The sequence below is a fragment of the Bombus vancouverensis genome, chromosome 2 (assembly GCF_051014615.1).
Source record: "Bombus vancouverensis nearcticus chromosome 2, iyBomVanc1_principal, whole genome shotgun sequence".
NCBI lineage: Eukaryota > Metazoa > Arthropoda > Insecta > Hymenoptera > Apidae > Bombus > Bombus vancouverensis.
This window is the reverse complement of record NC_134912.1, coordinates 21,016,572-21,034,342: the sequence shown is the minus strand read 5'-3', so window position 1 is coordinate 21,034,342 and position 17,771 is coordinate 21,016,572. Positions and strand designations below refer to the sequence as shown.

At 42.6% G+C, this 17,771-nt stretch overlaps 2 protein-coding genes across 4 annotated transcripts in view; one reads left to right on the top strand and one right to left on the bottom strand.

Moving 5' to 3' along the window:
* The window catches only part of LOC117160104 (fatty acyl-CoA reductase wat), a 30,387-nt gene extending 16,467 nt beyond the window's left edge, over positions 1 to 13,920 (bottom strand). Inside the window, exons 1-5 of one of the 3 annotated variants that reach the window (XR_013060451.1) lie at positions 13,730 to 13,920; positions 10,243 to 10,722; positions 8,013 to 8,240; positions 1,920 to 5,314; positions 715 to 1,847 (exon numbers count right to left, since the gene is read on the bottom strand). Coding sequence is in view for 2 of the 3 variants with exons in the window: in XM_033340557.2 (XP_033196448.2) it covers positions 4,981 to 5,314; positions 8,013 to 8,240; positions 10,243 to 10,722; positions 13,730 to 13,914 (1,227 nt within the window). In the remaining variant the exon portion in view is untranslated. Of the gene's footprint in view, positions 1 to 714; positions 5,315 to 8,012; positions 8,241 to 10,242; positions 10,723 to 13,729 lie in introns of those variants that run through there. The other 2 variants (XM_033340557.2, XM_076625700.1) reach the window with 2 other exon arrangements.
* The window catches only part of LOC117160075 (zwei Ig domain protein zig-8), a 138,436-nt gene that overhangs the window by 21,265 nt on the left and 99,400 nt on the right, over positions 1 to 17,771 (top strand). The gene's annotated exons all lie outside the window — the stretch shown is intronic.

Here is a 17,771-nt window from a genome sequence, read left to right as displayed (position 1 = left end):
AGTGGTCTCGGTCGGAGACACGAAGATGTACGAAGCGACGAGACAACCGATGAAATAGGCTTGTAGGTAAAGCGCCGACAGAAAGACCGACTCTTTATTCTTGGGGCCGCTCGTACTCTCGGTAAATCTCCTGTTTTACCGGTCTTCTCCATTGTACCTGTTAAAGTCGACGGAATGACGCTTCTATCCGGTCTATCCAGTGCCTTTTCGAGAAACAGCTTTTGCACCGGAAGCGTATAATCTAGAGAGGTAACGAGCGTGAAATCACGATGGACTTATTGCGCGTTGCCTCTGCGGGATAACCGGAAGAATTTATGTATAAACGCTCTTTGCGATTTTTTCCAGGCCCGGCTATCATGGAAAGCTCCAACCGCTGACATCTTCCTTGGCGTTCCCGTTGTTCGAATTAATCGCTAGATACAGCAGCTTTCTATAGTAAATCTCTAGCTTTTAGATTTAAAGATTTCAGAAAATCGCTTCAACGAGAATTAAATAAGCAAACACTGTGTTTACGTTTAAAGATACGAATACACTCGATAAATGCAATATATCGCATTCGTACATTTACACGGTGCAAATGCTACTTCGATACCGAAACGGATTCGTTGCATATTAACCTAGCACTTTACGGTTGTCATTTACGTGAAAATTATTTGATGCGAAAAATTGCGTTTTCACAGAAGCGTACCTATTTCGGAGGAAATAAAATCTCTCTTGCGACCATTAATCTGTTTATTATTTTCATTTTATTACTCGTCGTGTACATTTGATAATATCATATTTCAAAAAATTGAGGCGCCAATTCCCGATGGATTACGAACGCAGTCAACTATAGGTACAAATTGTTTTACATGCAACGTGAATTGCAATCTTTGCAATTAATTATCGTATTAAGGTCATAGCATTTCCATTTTTCCATAGCATTTCCAATTGCGCGTGATTAGAAATAGCAAAAGGAATTTTTAAGGTTAGAGCGATAACGTGGGAAGATAAAATCACGCTTTATCGGAATGAAGAACTCCTCGCGCAACATTTCATTTCGAGATGCGTCGCTGCGACTGCGTTAATTACGAAAACTTTCGAAATAAAAGTGTAAAAGTTTCAACACAGTCGAAAGAAAAACGTGATTTGGATTTTTCTCATTCTCCCTCTCTTTTGGCATAGTAAACTTGTTACTTGCTATCGTCCTTTTTCAAATTTCGCAGTTGAAACGTTTCGTTTAGCGTGAAGCAACGCCAACAGAACCAAAGACGCATTGAAACAGTAGAAGAACGGGACACTTAGGACTTAAACGTGATACATGAAAACGACGCTAAAGAGTCAAACTTTCGGAAACGAATTTAAGATCCATGAGAAAATTTCCGACGAAACAGTCTGTGGAACGATCGCTTGTATTCAAGTTCGTTTTAGACCAAATATCTCGAATGGAAAGACGCCTTTAAAAGGAAGACTCCTCTGCAAACACGCCGAGTTATGATAATTTTTACTCCGGATCCGGGCAAGCGAGCGAAAGTCACGAGGTCGCGAAGATAAAACGTCGACAGGGGGAGAAAACTCATTTTTCATCGAATCAGCGAGACTATTTGTTATTTCGGAATAAAGATCGGCGAGCGAGAAATCGTATTAAAGGAAAGATCACCAGGGAATCGTGGGGAAACTCATCGGCGCGATGCGATGCGACACAGAGATGTCGCGATTCGAGAAGTAGACGTACTTAATGCTCGCAAAAATATTTCTGTGGAAATAAAGCGAGTTGAATGGATTTAGAGGGACCGCTTTGATGTTCCTTTGCCGGGACACGGCATTTTGTCGTAGCAGCATCGTATATGCCAACGCAAGCCACTTGCCTGGAGAGGCAATTCGTATACGTAAATATATACATCTTATTCATTCCCGTTGCAATGAAATTGAATACGTACTTTCGTTCGCGTCTCTTTCGTTTCACCTTTTCTCTTCTTTCTCTCCTCCTGCTTTTTCATCTTCCGTCTTCTTCTCCTTTCTCCGCTTCCTTTCTTTTACTCCTTTTCAGCCCGAGCTCTCTCTCTCGCTCCTCCTTCCAACGCACCCCTTTCCCGCCTCTTCCCTCCTGTTTCTAGGCCTCCGTTACGCAGACAACCAGGCAACCAGCCAGCCAGTCAGTTCGTGGAACTTCGTTTCGTAGAACAGACGTTCCTCCAATTATTATTATGAAGGCACAGTTCCAGACACCACTTCCAATTATATCTCGCGAAACTAATCTGTAAGTTTCTTTGTTAAATTTCGCGCTCGCAACTGGTAACAGGATTTTAAAAGCATAACTCGCCGCTCCTCCTACCATGCAGTCACGCGAACCAAGTTTTTGATAGAACAGAGGGGTGCTAAACGGGTCGGGTTATTGCTCCTTCGTTAAGTTGATGGGAATACCAAGGACTGCCATCTTTCGCCGTTAATATATAATATACGTACGTATATATTGTTATGCGATTGTACTTAACGCGAGATATTCGTCATCTCCCGGCAGGCTACGACCACGTGCAGTGCCATGTACGGACCAGTTCCTTTCATATACACCTGTGAAATGTAAATTACAAAAACACGTTTTATTCTCGCGCGTTAGATAATGGTACGTTATATTAGAAAAAAATACCGGATTTGTAGTTTCTTGTTATCCCTATATGACCACGTTATTTTACGTTCGTACGTTTCGCTGCACGTCGCGTTTTTATCTTGATCATTCCCAGCCATATTATTTTATTCTCTCACGAGAATTTCCTCCAATTTGTTTTAATCTTTCCCAGCCGGAGTTTTTTCCGATAACGGTCATCTGAGAGCTTAAACTTTTTCTTAGCTTACACAATGCTCGTGAAATGTCACGATTTTATCGCGTTAAAAGTATCACGGTAATCCTAATATTTAATACAATTACTAAGCTATTGTTCCAGCGGCCGTAATGTTATACGTTTTCCGTATTCGCCGTAACGTATACACTACACCACACACATACACACACGCACACACACAGCAAATTATATTAAATTATTTTCATTTTCGTCTTTACGGATAGTTGTCGATAATTTGACGAACCATCGAATCTTGCGAAAGGTTAAAATTCCCGATACGGATATTTTCTTGGTCTTTCAGAGAGCCGATGGCATTTTCCTCGCTAAATTCATTATGAAGCCAGGTCAGCTCTGCGTTTTACCAGGTTGCACGGCGCAGCGCGGTGGATCGTGCAGCTCGATAAACGTGGCTCGGTGTAACGCGTTACGTAAGAAGAAATATGCAAGAGATATGTGTTCCTTGGTTATATGCGAAAGTAAGTAGTCGTGGATGTTCTGCCGCAAACTTTCACCAGTATACCATTCTCTTGTGTATAGACGCCTTGGAAAATTCTCACGAATATTTGCCGTACATTCGGCTCGACTGCAATCACATTTATATATTCGAAACTGTGAATACCGATGTATTCGCGAAATACATTTCCATATGACTTTTTATCATAAGTTGTAAAATCAGCTGCTAGGTATTTTCGGATTTATCTAATGTTTCTTTTCCCTTCTTGTAAGTTCGTTTCTCAAATCTACTCACCTATTACTATCTCTGTCTATCGACGTCCAATTTCAGATACTTTTCCGACGAAATAGAAATTATTTTTTTAAGCGGCTTTACGTGCGCCAGAATCGGCGATGAAATCGTTATCGATGGATCGTGATATTTTAACGTATAAAAGTAATTTTCATTTCTACGGAAACGACGAGTTTAAACGACTATTTGATTTTAAATGACTCGTCTTGCACACGGTACGAAGTGGTGCAGCGTGACGGAATAGAAGAATCCAAGTTGAATGCGTTCTTTCCGAGGAGGATCAAATTTTCTGCATTGAAAAGGGAAAGCGAAGAACGAAAACGGAGCGAGACACGATTCCTCACGAGCGGAGATTAAACTAACGCAACTAATAACGATGACACCGACGAACTTGGAATTAAAATCTGGCAATGTCCAATTGTCTGAAAGTTACGGAAATATGTAGTATCGTAGTAGCTCCAAATGCTTTTCAATTTTGCATTTCACCCGAAGGGTGATCGCGTTGGGCACGTCGCAGACTTGTCACGCGAACGCTGGTTACTTCTAAACTTGATACAAATGAGACAGAGGAATTCTGAAATTAAAGCTACTATGAATTTCTTTAAAAAATGCATGCAATTCATTTGCACGAATATCAGTCGAAGCACGCTAAAGCGATACGATCAAAGACGTATAATTGATAGGGAAGGGAAAAAAGAGAAATAGAGAGACTGATGGATGGACGAAAGGATCGAATTTCTCTCGCTGTGCAAACTTTTCCTTCGATTATTCGGCCGGTAGTTTGAGCAATACCATGATCGTCTTCGGCAAGAGCGGCATTCAAATTAACTCGCTGGATTCTAGCGTTATTATACGATTACGTTCGTAGTAAGATGTACGCTCTAAAGAGGAAAAAGAAGGATTTCCGCTTGTAAGCAGCGTCTTTCTTTTACCAAAGCGGAATCTACTCGGGGGGAAAATTACTTCGTTTTTTAGCAACCTCCGTGTGGCGCAAAAGTTGCTTTTAATCCGACGTAAATATGTACGTAGAAATAAATACGTCAGGATAGTCGATTTCGAATTCGAGGTTCAAATCGCATATATTGTGGTCATTTTCCTTATCGTTATGTACAACTATGACCGTTCGGAAGACGTATCGATATACCGTGTATCTTCCTTGACAAAGTTTCGCGTAATATACAGCTATAAACGCAAAACCATAATACGCTCTTCCTCTTAATTTCATGTATTTCCAGCTTTTTTATCGCGAGGTATTTTAAGCTACGATAATTAAACGTATTAATTGGAAAGACAAAGTGTCATAAGATAGCTTTCGCGCTATTGCTATTCAAAAGTACATTCGTTACTCGAACGTTCGAACACAGACTTTAAACGCGTAGGTAAATTTTACGCCTTAAGTGTGAAGTTAAAACTGGCTCAGAGTTCATCGTGCTTTGCAAGCACGTGATATCCGTTGAGGAAGAACGCGCAGAAGAGGGATGCCGCGATAAGAAAGAAGAAAAGTAGTCGGAAGATTTTTACGAGGCTGATATTGCTCTCGTCCACGCAATACTTCTTGGCAGCAGCCGCAGCGCACAGAACGTAACTCTCGACGTCGATTTCCGTGGAAACCGGAAATGCATCTTGGTCTTCTGGGGTGAGACGTTGCTGAAGCAAGTACACGCGATTCCTCTCTACTGACCACGGCCTCGATGAAATTGACTCAAGAGATCGAAGTGCATTACGAACTCTCCGGTGTTCCTCGAGAAACCTGCGGAGAAGCAAAGGTTTTACTTCCACTGATCTCTTTCCTCCTCGTCCTACCACCGTTTTGTTCGAACCCTAATACCACCTCCCTTGCCTCCAACTTCTGTTATTTCCAACTTGAACGATTCGCATCTGTTTCTCTCGCGAGCAGATTCCCTTTCTGTCGCATCGCCGTTTTTCTCTCCACTCTTGTTTTACTTTCCTCTTACGTGTTGCACGCTCGTAAATACATACACATACATACGTATAATCGTTCGCTTGCTTCGATTCAATTTTCAAATAGGACTTATCTCGCTCGTTGCATTTCGAGATATCAACCGTGGCTCTTGAAGCCGACGAGTGGAGCAAGAACGAGACCTTACAACCAAAGCGGAATTACGCTTCTCCAGTTACAACAGTTCTGCGAGTTCGAATTTGTCGAGACTAAGTTCCTTCGACATCGACTCATCGCGATTTCATTAGCGAATCTCTCACGTCCTCCTTAAACTTCGCTCGATATTTTCTATTCTTCTCTTCTCGCTTTCTACTCGGAGACACACGACGAGAAATCGGTGTCTCGCTAATTTGTCTTTGCCTTCGCGTACACACGCAGGTTATAATTAGTCGAAAGTATTGTTCCGCTGTTTAATCGATTAACGCAATTAGACGCAGTAGGGTACCGTAATTTCCTCTGACTGATAAACGGCTGCAGAGACGTCGGGCTCACGACACCGCGTGCAACACGACGTTCCTAACCGTGCGATCGTACGCAGATCGATGAGGTGCACTCGATTTCGCCTTTCGACCGTCCAACGTACGTAATTGTAAAAGTTCCTCGACGACGATGTTTGACTTTTCCAAGTAATAAAGACGCGTAAGCTCCTGCGACGTAGCCTCGGGACATTTTCCGATGGGACACGAAATCGAATTTGCGAAATATTTTCTCAAAACTAGGCGCGTTTGACGTACAAACGTTCGTACGATATCGCGAATTATTTGTCGAGAAGAGATTGGTCGCTATAACCGGTAATAAACGAAAGAGACGGAGTTAATAAAAGTTTCTTAACGCGGATTTGGATATCTGCAAAGAGCGACTGAAGCGATACCGTGTTTTTCGCTCTCCGTATGCTTTAGGAGCGTGTGGCACGATCCTTTTAGTCATAGCCAGAAGACATCGAAAGCAAGGCGAACGAAGCTGGTCGTTACGATTATTCGATATGCTATTCGATAAGTAATTGACATTTAGTCGTTTATCGAAGCGTTTCTATGATCTCTGAAGCGCGTTTCAAAGAAACAAGACGTGAACTGGAATTAACGGTTTGACGAACAGTTTCAACGACATGCTGGAGTACGTAAATAATAGCATTGACGTATCTCGCTCAACCTGGTCCATTACGCTGCGCTGCACTAATTTGCTCTACTTTATCCATGATATAGTAGGACTTTGTAAATACGTAACGATAATAACGGTATTGTTACGTGCAACTCGATTATTATCATTATTGTTGTTGGCATTGTTATCATTGTTATTATCGTGGTTTTTCAGCCAAAGATACTAGATTGAAATCTTACGATACATTCTGGCACGCATTTCGACTTAATTCTTCGGTATTTGATATTTATAACGATATTTTAGTCTGATTATTAAAATGTCGAGGAAATACGAGGAAACGCGTTCCTAGTCGCTACATTCGTTTATACCTGCAGCTGCAACGTACGCCTCACTGTTGACAATGTTAACGCCAGTCGACACCACGAAAGCTATTCGCTGCTGTTTCGTAGACAGGTGGACATTAATTTACACCGATCGCTGCATGGAAGCGTATCCTTAGCATCAACGCGTCTAATGCGCGTCTATGAAGCGACGCTTCGTGTACAGAGGAGCCAGCTCGAATGTTATTGTCGATTAAAAGAAATACGAATGGTACGCATTTGACGCGATTAATCGTACGTACTCCGTAGCTTCTCCGATATTGGACAAAGAACAGAAAGAAAGAAAAGTTGGAATCACGCGGACCTGCAAAGAAACGCATTTCAATGAAAGCTATCAAGATTTTCGGGAAGTTTGCTCGTTGCCGGGGCAAACTCGCGATTTTTAAAAGCAATCAGAGAACGAGTCCGCAAGTTCCCGCGGGGAAAACGAGTTTCCTTTCGACTGTTACACTTTTTGCCTTCTTTCCCGAACTGCCCTTTTCACTTCCTCCTCCTTGCTTTCTCTGTCTCGTCGATTCGGATACCGTCGTGGAAAACCTGTTTATTTTAGGTATTCACCTAAATCGTAGTTTCGAATAACTTTTACTTTTACGATTGCAGCGCGTTTGCCAAGTATGCCTGTGGACCATTTCCTAGCATCGGCTCTTATAGCCGAATGCAACCTCTGCGCCACCACGCCGCTCCCTACCGTCAGCAAACTTTCCTGAAAATCTTCTTCGAAACCTTCTTTCCGGAAACTTCATCCAAGCAGCTTCGTCTCGTGTCCGATAACTTAACTCGTCTGTTCGTTGATCCTTGTCTCGTTGTCGCTTTTCAATAGGCTAACATAGAACGCGTCCCCATCAAAGTTCGGCAGAAATTGCGAAATTACGATTAAATTGCTGACGAACGTCTAAGTCACGAGAATCGTTGTATATCGCTATAGCGATAACGAAAACCCCAAAGTAGTGCATTCGACTGTGCGACTCGAATCAAAATTCAAAATATCGTAAATTTCCAGTTCGTTATACCTTTTCTTTGCTCCTACCAGTCCGAGAATCGTGTCACAGAGCGTAGATGGCAACCATTCGAGAAGCAACACCAGAGTCCGATACAGCGCTACCACAGATGTCATTCCTCGGATGCCGAAAGTCGGATACGCAAACTTTTGATTACCCCGTCGACCTTTTTCAATCAGATCGCCCCATGTGCATCCTATAGAGACCGCGTTACACACCACTGCGGTTTCTACATTTTTTCTGCAACAATTCAAAGGACAATTATAAATTCGTTTGTAATTCAACGTACCTTGGATCGTTTGGTAAAATTTCAACACGCGAGAATAAACGGAAGCGACAGTGGTATAGTACTTACACAGAAGGAGAAAACATATATCGTAAAGAGCAAAGCGATCTCTATTTGATCAGTTTCGAGAATTTCGCAAAACCGTTTGACGTATCATTGGAATTTACGAAGCTTGAACTATCTTTCGTGGCAAGATTAAAGGAAATAACTTCATCTGTACCCTCGTAAATCCGTCGGATTTTCGGTTTTAGTATGTAAGTGGATACTCCAACCTTTATAACTCTGACCACCGAGCTCTTTTACTTGTATTTTTATAGGAATCCTCCCTGATCCTCGCGTTTTTCAGAACCTTATTTACCTTTGTTATTTGCCCTTTCCCATTCTCTATCCACTTATTTTAAATCAGCGTCACAACCCATCGTATATTTTGTAGCCACAACTCACGGTTAAACCTATCTTATATTACGATCGCTCTTCAGAAATTCAACTTTTGCAGCTATCTCCGGCTTTGGCGATTTAACATTGATTTTTACCGTCGTTTTAAAAACACGAGAATTAAGGGAATTTTCACGGGCATTGGCCGTACCTGCTACGATACGATCTCGCGACTTACTCGCGCTTCGTTTCGCAGCTGAGACAGAACGAAGGGAAAGCGTGGAGATACAGGTCGGCAGGAAACGTCGAGTTATTACGTATCGTTCGGTCGTATAGTATCATGAGGATATAAATACATACAAATTGGCCGCTTAAACTTTGAGTCTTAAAATCTTAAAGAAAACGTCGCGCAATTTTTATTTTCTTTTTTTCTGAGAAAAGGAGAAGTACGTACAAAAAGCTTGCTAAAAATTTTAACGAATTTATAGCTTTAGCTGTCTAAACGATTTGCGGTTAAAGTCAAAATCGACAAACGCTCGATATTAACCTATAACGCACAGTAACGAAGGAGCAGGTATCGCTTTACGAGTATTTGAAAAGTCGCGACAGACGGACAACTAAGTAATTTAGAAAAATCCTTTGTCTCCGTGCGTGATTGCCGATGAAACGGTAACCGAGGGTATTTTAATGCGACTCTCCGCCCGGTATTGCTCGATGCAATAAACGTTGACCGCGTAAACTGCTGCCTTCTCTCTCAAAAGAGATTTGAACGCTCCAGTAAAACGAAACCGCGTTCGTTTGGCGTTAATTTTAATCGCTACGTTTTAGAGCTGTTCGAGAACAGCGAAAAAGGCAACGGTCTGTGAATCGAATACACAGACTCGCTGTTTACACACGCGCCTTAAACGTAGTCTCAGTTCTTCGACTCTTTGTTCCGTTATTATTTCGACTTGTTGAATACCATTTACCGCTTTGTTTTCCATCGAGCTACCGCGTCAATTTGAATTTCGGTCTTTTAAACTAGTTGCTGTTGTTCAATCCCCGTTTCATTATTCGACACGCGATTTACGTAAGAACTAATTGCGCGTTTTCCCGCACCGATTAACTTTCTCTATTTCTCTAATAGATAATTATAACGAAGCGAGAAATTACCTTTCGACCGGTAATTATCGCGTCAAAGTAACTCGAGGAGACAGCAGTTTTCCGGAACAATTGGTCCTTATTAACCAGTGATCCTTATTAGCTCGCGAAGCACATCGCCTTCGTTACCCGGTGGTCACTCGCGTGTAATTAAACGCAAATTTACTGCCGGTAAAGCTTCCTTAACGATCAGTCGATGGTTCCACACGACGCGAAGTCGTCTTCTTTCAAGGCGAACTTCGAGATATCTGTGTCTCTTACGAGTCGATTTCGATTCTTTTTCCTCGTAAGTAAAAAAAATCGTTGTATCAATGGCTTTTATTCGTAAGACGAACGAACCGTTTAATCCGAATCGTGTCGTCTTAGCGTAAAAGTAGCGGAGAAGTCAGCGAGAATGAGGAGACGGAGGAAAAGGAAGAGAAGCAGGAAAAGGGTACTTACGCGGTGGCTCGTTCCCAAGCAACGGCGATCAGGGTGTTGACCGTCAAGTCGATCGGAATGATTTCCGCTTGAAACTCCGAGTTACCGAGGGCGAGGCCGGCTCCTACCATCAGAGCCGTCGATCCTTTGAGAAGATCGACGAAGCCAGGCATAGGCTCGCGCAGTGCAGGTCCGACCAGCGGAACTCGCACCAGAGCCACGGGTCCGTCGATCGCCTCCTCTTCTTTCTCCAACGATTCGGCGATTCGACCCTCGTGATGGAAAATGCTCGTGATCGCTGCCATTGCTCGAAGACGTGGCAGTTTCTGGCAGAATCGAAATACCTCGTTGTACGGACCAGCCGCGTGCAACACCACGCTCACGTTTCGTAACAGTTCCTTGTCCGCCCTCGTCGTGCCCAGTCCATCGTACAATAAATTACCCTCTAACGCCTTCACCCGAGAAATCGCGTTTGGGGCCTCCTGTCTCAGTCTCTCGAATCTGTAGCAAACGAATCGAACGAGGAACTCGTTGTTTGTTCAATTGGATCACGGCCAGACTTAACTCGCCAATTTAATTCAAAGACGTCGAGAATTATGGGCCACCTTCTCTTCGTCTCTGGCTCGTATATCGGCGAATTGTTTGCGACTCTAACGGTACTACCGCACAGTGAAAGAAAAAAGTGAAAGCATCTACTTATTTCTTAGTCGATACTTTTATTAACACCTGTAATTAACCTGTTAAAGGGTAATTACCGGATTACGCATTGTTGCAAAGCCGAGGATAACGAATATCTCGAAACGAAAGATAACTTTGTAATTAAGCGTGGCGTTCGCGCCGATTAAAAATTCACCGAACGAATTAAGCGCGGAATCACAACGTCTCTATCGCTTTCTTTCGACAAAGCTTTTTCATCCCTTTTCTTGTCGATGTATCATCGTTCTTTCAAAGTGTATACCGCGCAACGTACGCAACCAATAGCGTGTTGTCGGTGTTTGCTACAGCGGTAGTTAAGGACGTCGCAGACAGTCCTTCTCCACCCCCTCGACTACGAAGACTCCTATTATTGTTCGTTACACTATAATCCGTCTGCTATTATGTCAGCGATTTATCATCGATATTTTCTTGTTACTAGAAGACAGCTAACCACGAACATAATCCTTTTGTGGTAGATAGATTCACGTTGGATCGCGCGGTTTCCAAGTTTCGTTTTATTTTTATCGTACAACTCACAATACCCACCGTTGATGCTACGTCAGCGTGCTCGTACGTTCTTTTCACAGGACTTCGGAGTATAACGATATTCTTTAATAGATGCTTTTGACGAAACTTATATCTTATTTCATCTCGGTTGAATTTTGTTCCGTCTATTATCATAACGAAAGCGTCAATTTTTCTCGCAAGAGAGACATTATACCAATTGTAAATACATCAGAGCGACATTTATCGCTCGGAGGTTACGTTTAAGGGAGTATTCTAGTCTAGAAATTTGAAAAAATCGAACAACTTTTTTTCATATTTCCAAAGTTTAGACATTCAAGAATATGCCCTTGGAAGGATTTTTCAAAATTTCAATTATTTTATGAGTTACAGCCGTTTTTGTGACGCGGCATCTGCTCCGGTCCGACCGGAACAAACGAACAGTAGACGGTAGACGTTGTTCGAGTAAACTCGTCTCAAAACTTTAAACGCGTTTTTCTCGAAACTACTTTTTTCGAGTCGGGGTGCACGATATCTCAAGTTCTAATGAACCGATTTATTTGAAATTTGGTGTGAATGTTCTTTATACATTCCTCTATCGCCTCAACCACGCTCAGATCAAAAATTTTTAATTTTACTATTTTTAAAAAATACGGAATTGCCAAAAAAACATGCCAAAAAGGAAAATTTTTTCAAACGGCCGTCATTTTGTGAAAAAATATTGTTTTGACTTTTCCAAGGTTCATGCTATAACCGCATCTATACTAATTAAGAATCCGTTCGGTTTTATTGCTTCAGATGACCAGAAGGGTTGAAATCGTACACGCCAGGACACCCTTTTTTTTAGCACCACCCACTTTGTCAGCTCATAACTTTGTGAATTTTGAGTTCTTTTTCGGTGTATTTTTTACGTAATCTTAAAATATCAATAAACAAATGCTAAAAAGAAGGATAATAAAAATTTTTGTTTCGTTTGTACAGAGCTTCGAAAACCGCCCGAAATTCATGCCTCTAGACTAGAATACCCCCTTAATTGTCGTAACGCGCACTCGCCAGTGGTAAATCGTGAAAAGCGGTAGGTCCATTTAACGCTGCGAGGACTTATTACGAAATCTGGATAGAAGATAAACAAGTTACTCGTTTCTTTTTTATTCCTTGGTTGAGTTAATTATCTGGGAAATAATTTGGAAGAAACTATCGATTTCTGACCGGGTACTGTGCACGAACGAAGATATACAGGTATCATGCGATGTTCACGAGTCACGATTTATTTTGACAAACATTTTGTTCTATATTTTCACCCCTGTCTCCCTCTCTCCCTTACAACGTTGTAACGTTATAAGTACTTGAAATAGTTAAACGAGCTGACACGGTTGTAGCGAGCAGACGGGGAAGCTAATTTACAGCCGCCGTTCCGTCTAACGAAGCTTTGACTAGAATGGAAGGATCTAACGAATGGCTGATTAAAGTGAGATGCAATGTTTAACGTATATACGGGATACAACATGCAACGTGCGAATGATATTGCGCGTAAGGAAAGATCGAAAGAACGAGAAAAAATGACGAATAAATGCTTCAACGTTTAATCCTTGTTGTCATTTGTATGCTTGATTAAAAGGCGAATTAGCTTTGTGAAAACAAATAGCTAATGAAACTAAGGTAATAAACGACCAAAAAACAGATATCGCAGAAGTAAATAATTGGAGATATTATTACGTCCTGGGTTCATTGCGTTCGCGCACATTGTTGTTGTAAGCTTTATTCGCGTTAACGCCCATTTCTTTTTGTATATGCACCGTTTCGAGCTGTACATTATTTACGGCTTTATTGCGCGAATAACGATCTTGATAATATCTGTTTTCCGAACGAGGGCTGAACCATTGTTCTTGGAAAGCAAAATAACGAGGAAAGCGGAATGGTTAAAGCAGCACGGTAAAATACTTGTGCTTCGATCAACGCCGAGCATAGGCCGACCGTTTGCACGAATTAACCAAACGTGCGAGCTTTTGTTCCGTAATTATTTACAGTAGGAAATTTCAACGCAAGTCCGCAATATGTACCTACGATACCCAAGCTCTTGTAAAATACAGAAGTTCTTATAAATTTACGCGCGTTGTTAACTCGAGCTAATTTTCAACCGAATTAAAATACGATACTCGTCGTTGGCGAATCGTTTAACAAACACACTCGACGCACCATCGCGACTCTTCGATTCGAGTCACGATCGTATCTAGATGTCGGTTCTTTAAACACCGTCTCTCGACCTCGACTCGAGAAAGAAGATAGGAAAGAAAGCAGGCGTTCCTACCGTGGCGACAGAAAGATGTTCTTTATCCTGTCGTCTTTGTCGAAGCCGTGCCGGGACCGGACGATCGCGTAAACCTTTACATCGGGGAATGAACGGAGAATCTTTTCGAGCAACGCACGTCCTACGTCACTAGTAACTCCCGTTAGGAGCAGCTCACGATTCGCGTACCAGTCGCGTAGAGCCATGCTCGATGACTGACTGACCAGTGGGAAAAGAAAGCAACCGATTTACCTAACCGGCTCTTGTCCCACCGGCATACCGCAGCAGGCTTCCTTTTACTATTTCATCGTTGCGTTCTAGCCTTCGACCCCGGAAGTCGATCGATTCCAGTCGTGTTTACGTCTGCGTTTCCTAAACTCGGAGTGATTCGTCTCGAGAGATCGTTGCTCGGACTCGAGCCGTTTCCTCCGAGAACCGGTTCTGCTCTTTGAAAGTTCCACTCGTAACGTTCACGTTGTAGCGCTCAAAGAACCTCTTGCGTTTTTGCGGAGGTATTCGATGCGTTATCTTATCGCTTCGAAAGTTCGCAGGCAACGAAGTGAAAATGGTGAAATTCGCCAACAGCGAAAACAATAAATTTTCAGGACGATTTTGTCGAGAACGAATTAAGGGAACTATTCAGAAACCGAAGAGTAAAGTTCTACTTCAACCAATTAACCTGTCGATTTGCCGTCTTAATGAGTATTTACGAGCTATCCACGAGCAGATACAGCGAATTTATTTATCGATGAAATTAATCGAGAACGCGGCGGCGGCGGCGGCGGCGGCGGCGGCGCTGTCTTCCCTTTCAACTACTTTTTTAACGACGAAACTTTGTCATCGCTGGAGAACTTGTTTTCCGATAATTTCGAATACCTTTCGTATTTCATCTAGGAGCTCGATATCGACGATCGTGGACGGACTCGTTTCGTCGACCAATTTAATTCGATTCGAAGCTTAAGATGTTTGCGTTAAGAGGGTTTCCCTTTAACGCGGCGTGTCGCAAACCGTTATTACAGTCGGACCAACAACGTGGCCCGGACACTCCTTGATCGTGTATAGACGCTTCGCAAACGTTCGATACGTCTCCATGTAAACGAGACTGCCGGTACATAAGTCAAGATTGCCAACAACATCGAGTCTAGCGTCAAGTGGTTCTGCCATCGTATCCGAGGAAAAGTTTGAAGGTAACGCGTTTATTCGTTTATAAACGCTGAAACGTGCGCGTAACAACGATTTCCTAAGGACAACGTTATCCTTCTAAACCGTGGCTGTTCGCGTTTTCATTTCATAGAGACGACAATCGCGACAGAAGGTACGATGGAACTCTGTCTGTTAAAACCCATTGAGAAACAAAATAGCTTGGATATCAGATTGTCCCGTACAATAGGATTTTATAGACTCTTCGTTGTACGAAGGACTTTCCGCTCGAAAGATACGGCTTGGTAGACGGAAACCGTAATCGATTGTATTTGTTTGTTTCGTTAAAAGACGAGTCCTTCTATTTTAACATAGCAAGCCAGAACGAAGAAGATTCGATGGAATTTCACCGTGAACCGTAGACGCTTCTACGTTGCGACTCGGGTTGCGACTCGGACCAGCCTCGATTTCGGTCTCCGGACCGTGACCACTACCACGTCCACATCTACAGCGAGTGCAGAACTACCGGTTGCTGCCAGATTTAACGTCATCGACAACTTTTTCAATGAATACCAAAAGACACGCTGTACGATTTCTCGATTATGACCCGCGGAACAGTCTCGCGGAAATGAAACGATCGTTAATTTGCATTTGGACGACGAAATGGTAGGCGCAATCGGAGTAAGTTGCCGGCCAGCATAATAATCGTCGTCACTATGCTGAATAATTACAAACAGAATTCGCGGCACCAGAAACACCGGTAGCTGGTAGGTTTTTTCACCTTTCCGGCCGGACGATGCGGCGCAACGGCGCGCAATTTCCCTGTAACGCGATACGACCGGCTACCCACTTTTTCCCTCTAGCTATATTCGCATGCATGAATATGTACAGGTTTGCCGCGGGCGAAGCCGTATGTTTCGTCGCGGGGTATCGTATCTATGGTCTACCTTCGGACGTGCCAGTTATGCTGTTTGCGAATATAAATTCCAGCCAATTCGAAAGGAACCGCGAGCTACGCGTACTTGCAAAGCCGCGCAGCCTGCGTCACCGTTTTCACATAGACACGTTCGTTATCAAGGCATGTCGATATCCGTTTCCCTATCGATGACAGTGTTTGCACGCATCACGAACGTGTTTCGTTCTGTCGCTCACCTTTCTGACATACCTACCGACGTTGATAAATTTTCGCTTTTCCCTATTTTTCCCCCTGTTCTTTGCGTCACTTTCCTCCTAAAACATCGCTTTATCTTCTTCGCCATCTTGAAAGACTTTTGGAGAATTTATTTACGCGATAAAGCGATCAATCGGAAACATGGAGACGATAAAACTTTGCACGCGATGCTTATAACGGAGCGTAAAGTCTCGGAGGCGGGATTCTACGTGTACGAATGTACGTAGCTGTTCTGTTTGCGTCGAACGGATGTGAATCGCCGCGGAGCGGCACGCGGCAACAACTCGGAAATTATAAATAGAACGATATACGTTATGGAATCGGTGTCTCGTTCTAGGATCGCCATCGCAATTACCGTAAGCGCTTTCAGAATTTGCAATTCCGGTGGTTACCCGAATCGATATCGATTGCTACTTAATAGAATGTCGCTGTTCGAATTTAGACCGAACAAGATTACAAAATCTTGGTTGAACTAAACGACAGAGTTCGAACGCCGGCTGCCTGAAACTTTTTTACATTTACGAATTTCACAGATCGATAGGAAACGTAGAAGTATATATTATACGTATTTTAATTTCGACGAAACATCGAAAAACGTTATAAAAATTAAACCCAAAATGCGATTCGGATGTAACCGAACGCGAACGGTACACCGATACTATCGAATAGATATCGATTACGTCATCGCCGGTATTGTTGCACACAAGTAACAAGAAAAACGATCGTTATTCGTTGTATACGTACGTATACATTTCTATGAATACGTCTCGTCGGCAACGAGGCTAATGTAAAATTATATAGTCAGCTGGTACAACGGGTCGTGAGTTAATTACCGTAAATTAATAACCATTTCGATACGAAATTATCGTGCGACCCGTGTAACGGTGGAAACATCGTAATTGAACGGAACGAGGGGGTTTTATTTGGCCGTAAAAGCGAAATGAACGATTTAAAAGTTTGCGCTTTTAATTGCGATTTGTTTTCATATCTGCTGTTTCACCGGAACTACGTGTATTTTTTATTCGGCCGTTCGTGCGTTGTAATCATTGAAAAAGGAATTAACAAAAATTGAGGAATTCGGACGTAAAAGTTTTGCGTGAAAAGCTGCCCGAAAATATTAACTGTACGCGATTAGGTTTGCGAATACAATGCGCAAGACGAAGGGACAAAAGTGTGGAGGTGTGGCGTGATAAGCGATAAGTGGTAAGACACACGCGCAACCGGTTGCACGCAAAATTAGAATTTTAAATCGCGCCACGTGTAGCTGTTTAGTAAGAAAACATTTACAAATTATTATCCCGCAATATCCGAGCGTTGCGTATTAACCACACGAAGGTGCAATAATAAACCGTGTAACAACAAACAATTGGAAACATGGCGTTTCAGACGATCTATTTTTCTCGGTATTTTCGGATCACACGAGCGCTTTCGGCTCGAATACAAAGCGTATAGCTGTTAATCGCGAAGAAGCGTATGCCAAGCCAAACCAGTTTCTTCCGCAGCGTGGTCCACAACAATAAAGAACACGTAGGTATCTTCTATCGTTTCAGTTTTCCCTTCGGTTTTTCTCTTTTCGTTGAACAGATTTAAACAGATTTGAACAGATAGCGTGCCACTGATGACGATGTTTTTCCAAATGAGGCTTTGATCGCGACGAGACGGATTTGAAACGCAGCGAAAGTTTTAATAACTCGAAAATAGCGTAAGAGCGACGGGGATTAAATTTAAAAGGACGCCTTTTGGACACGCGAA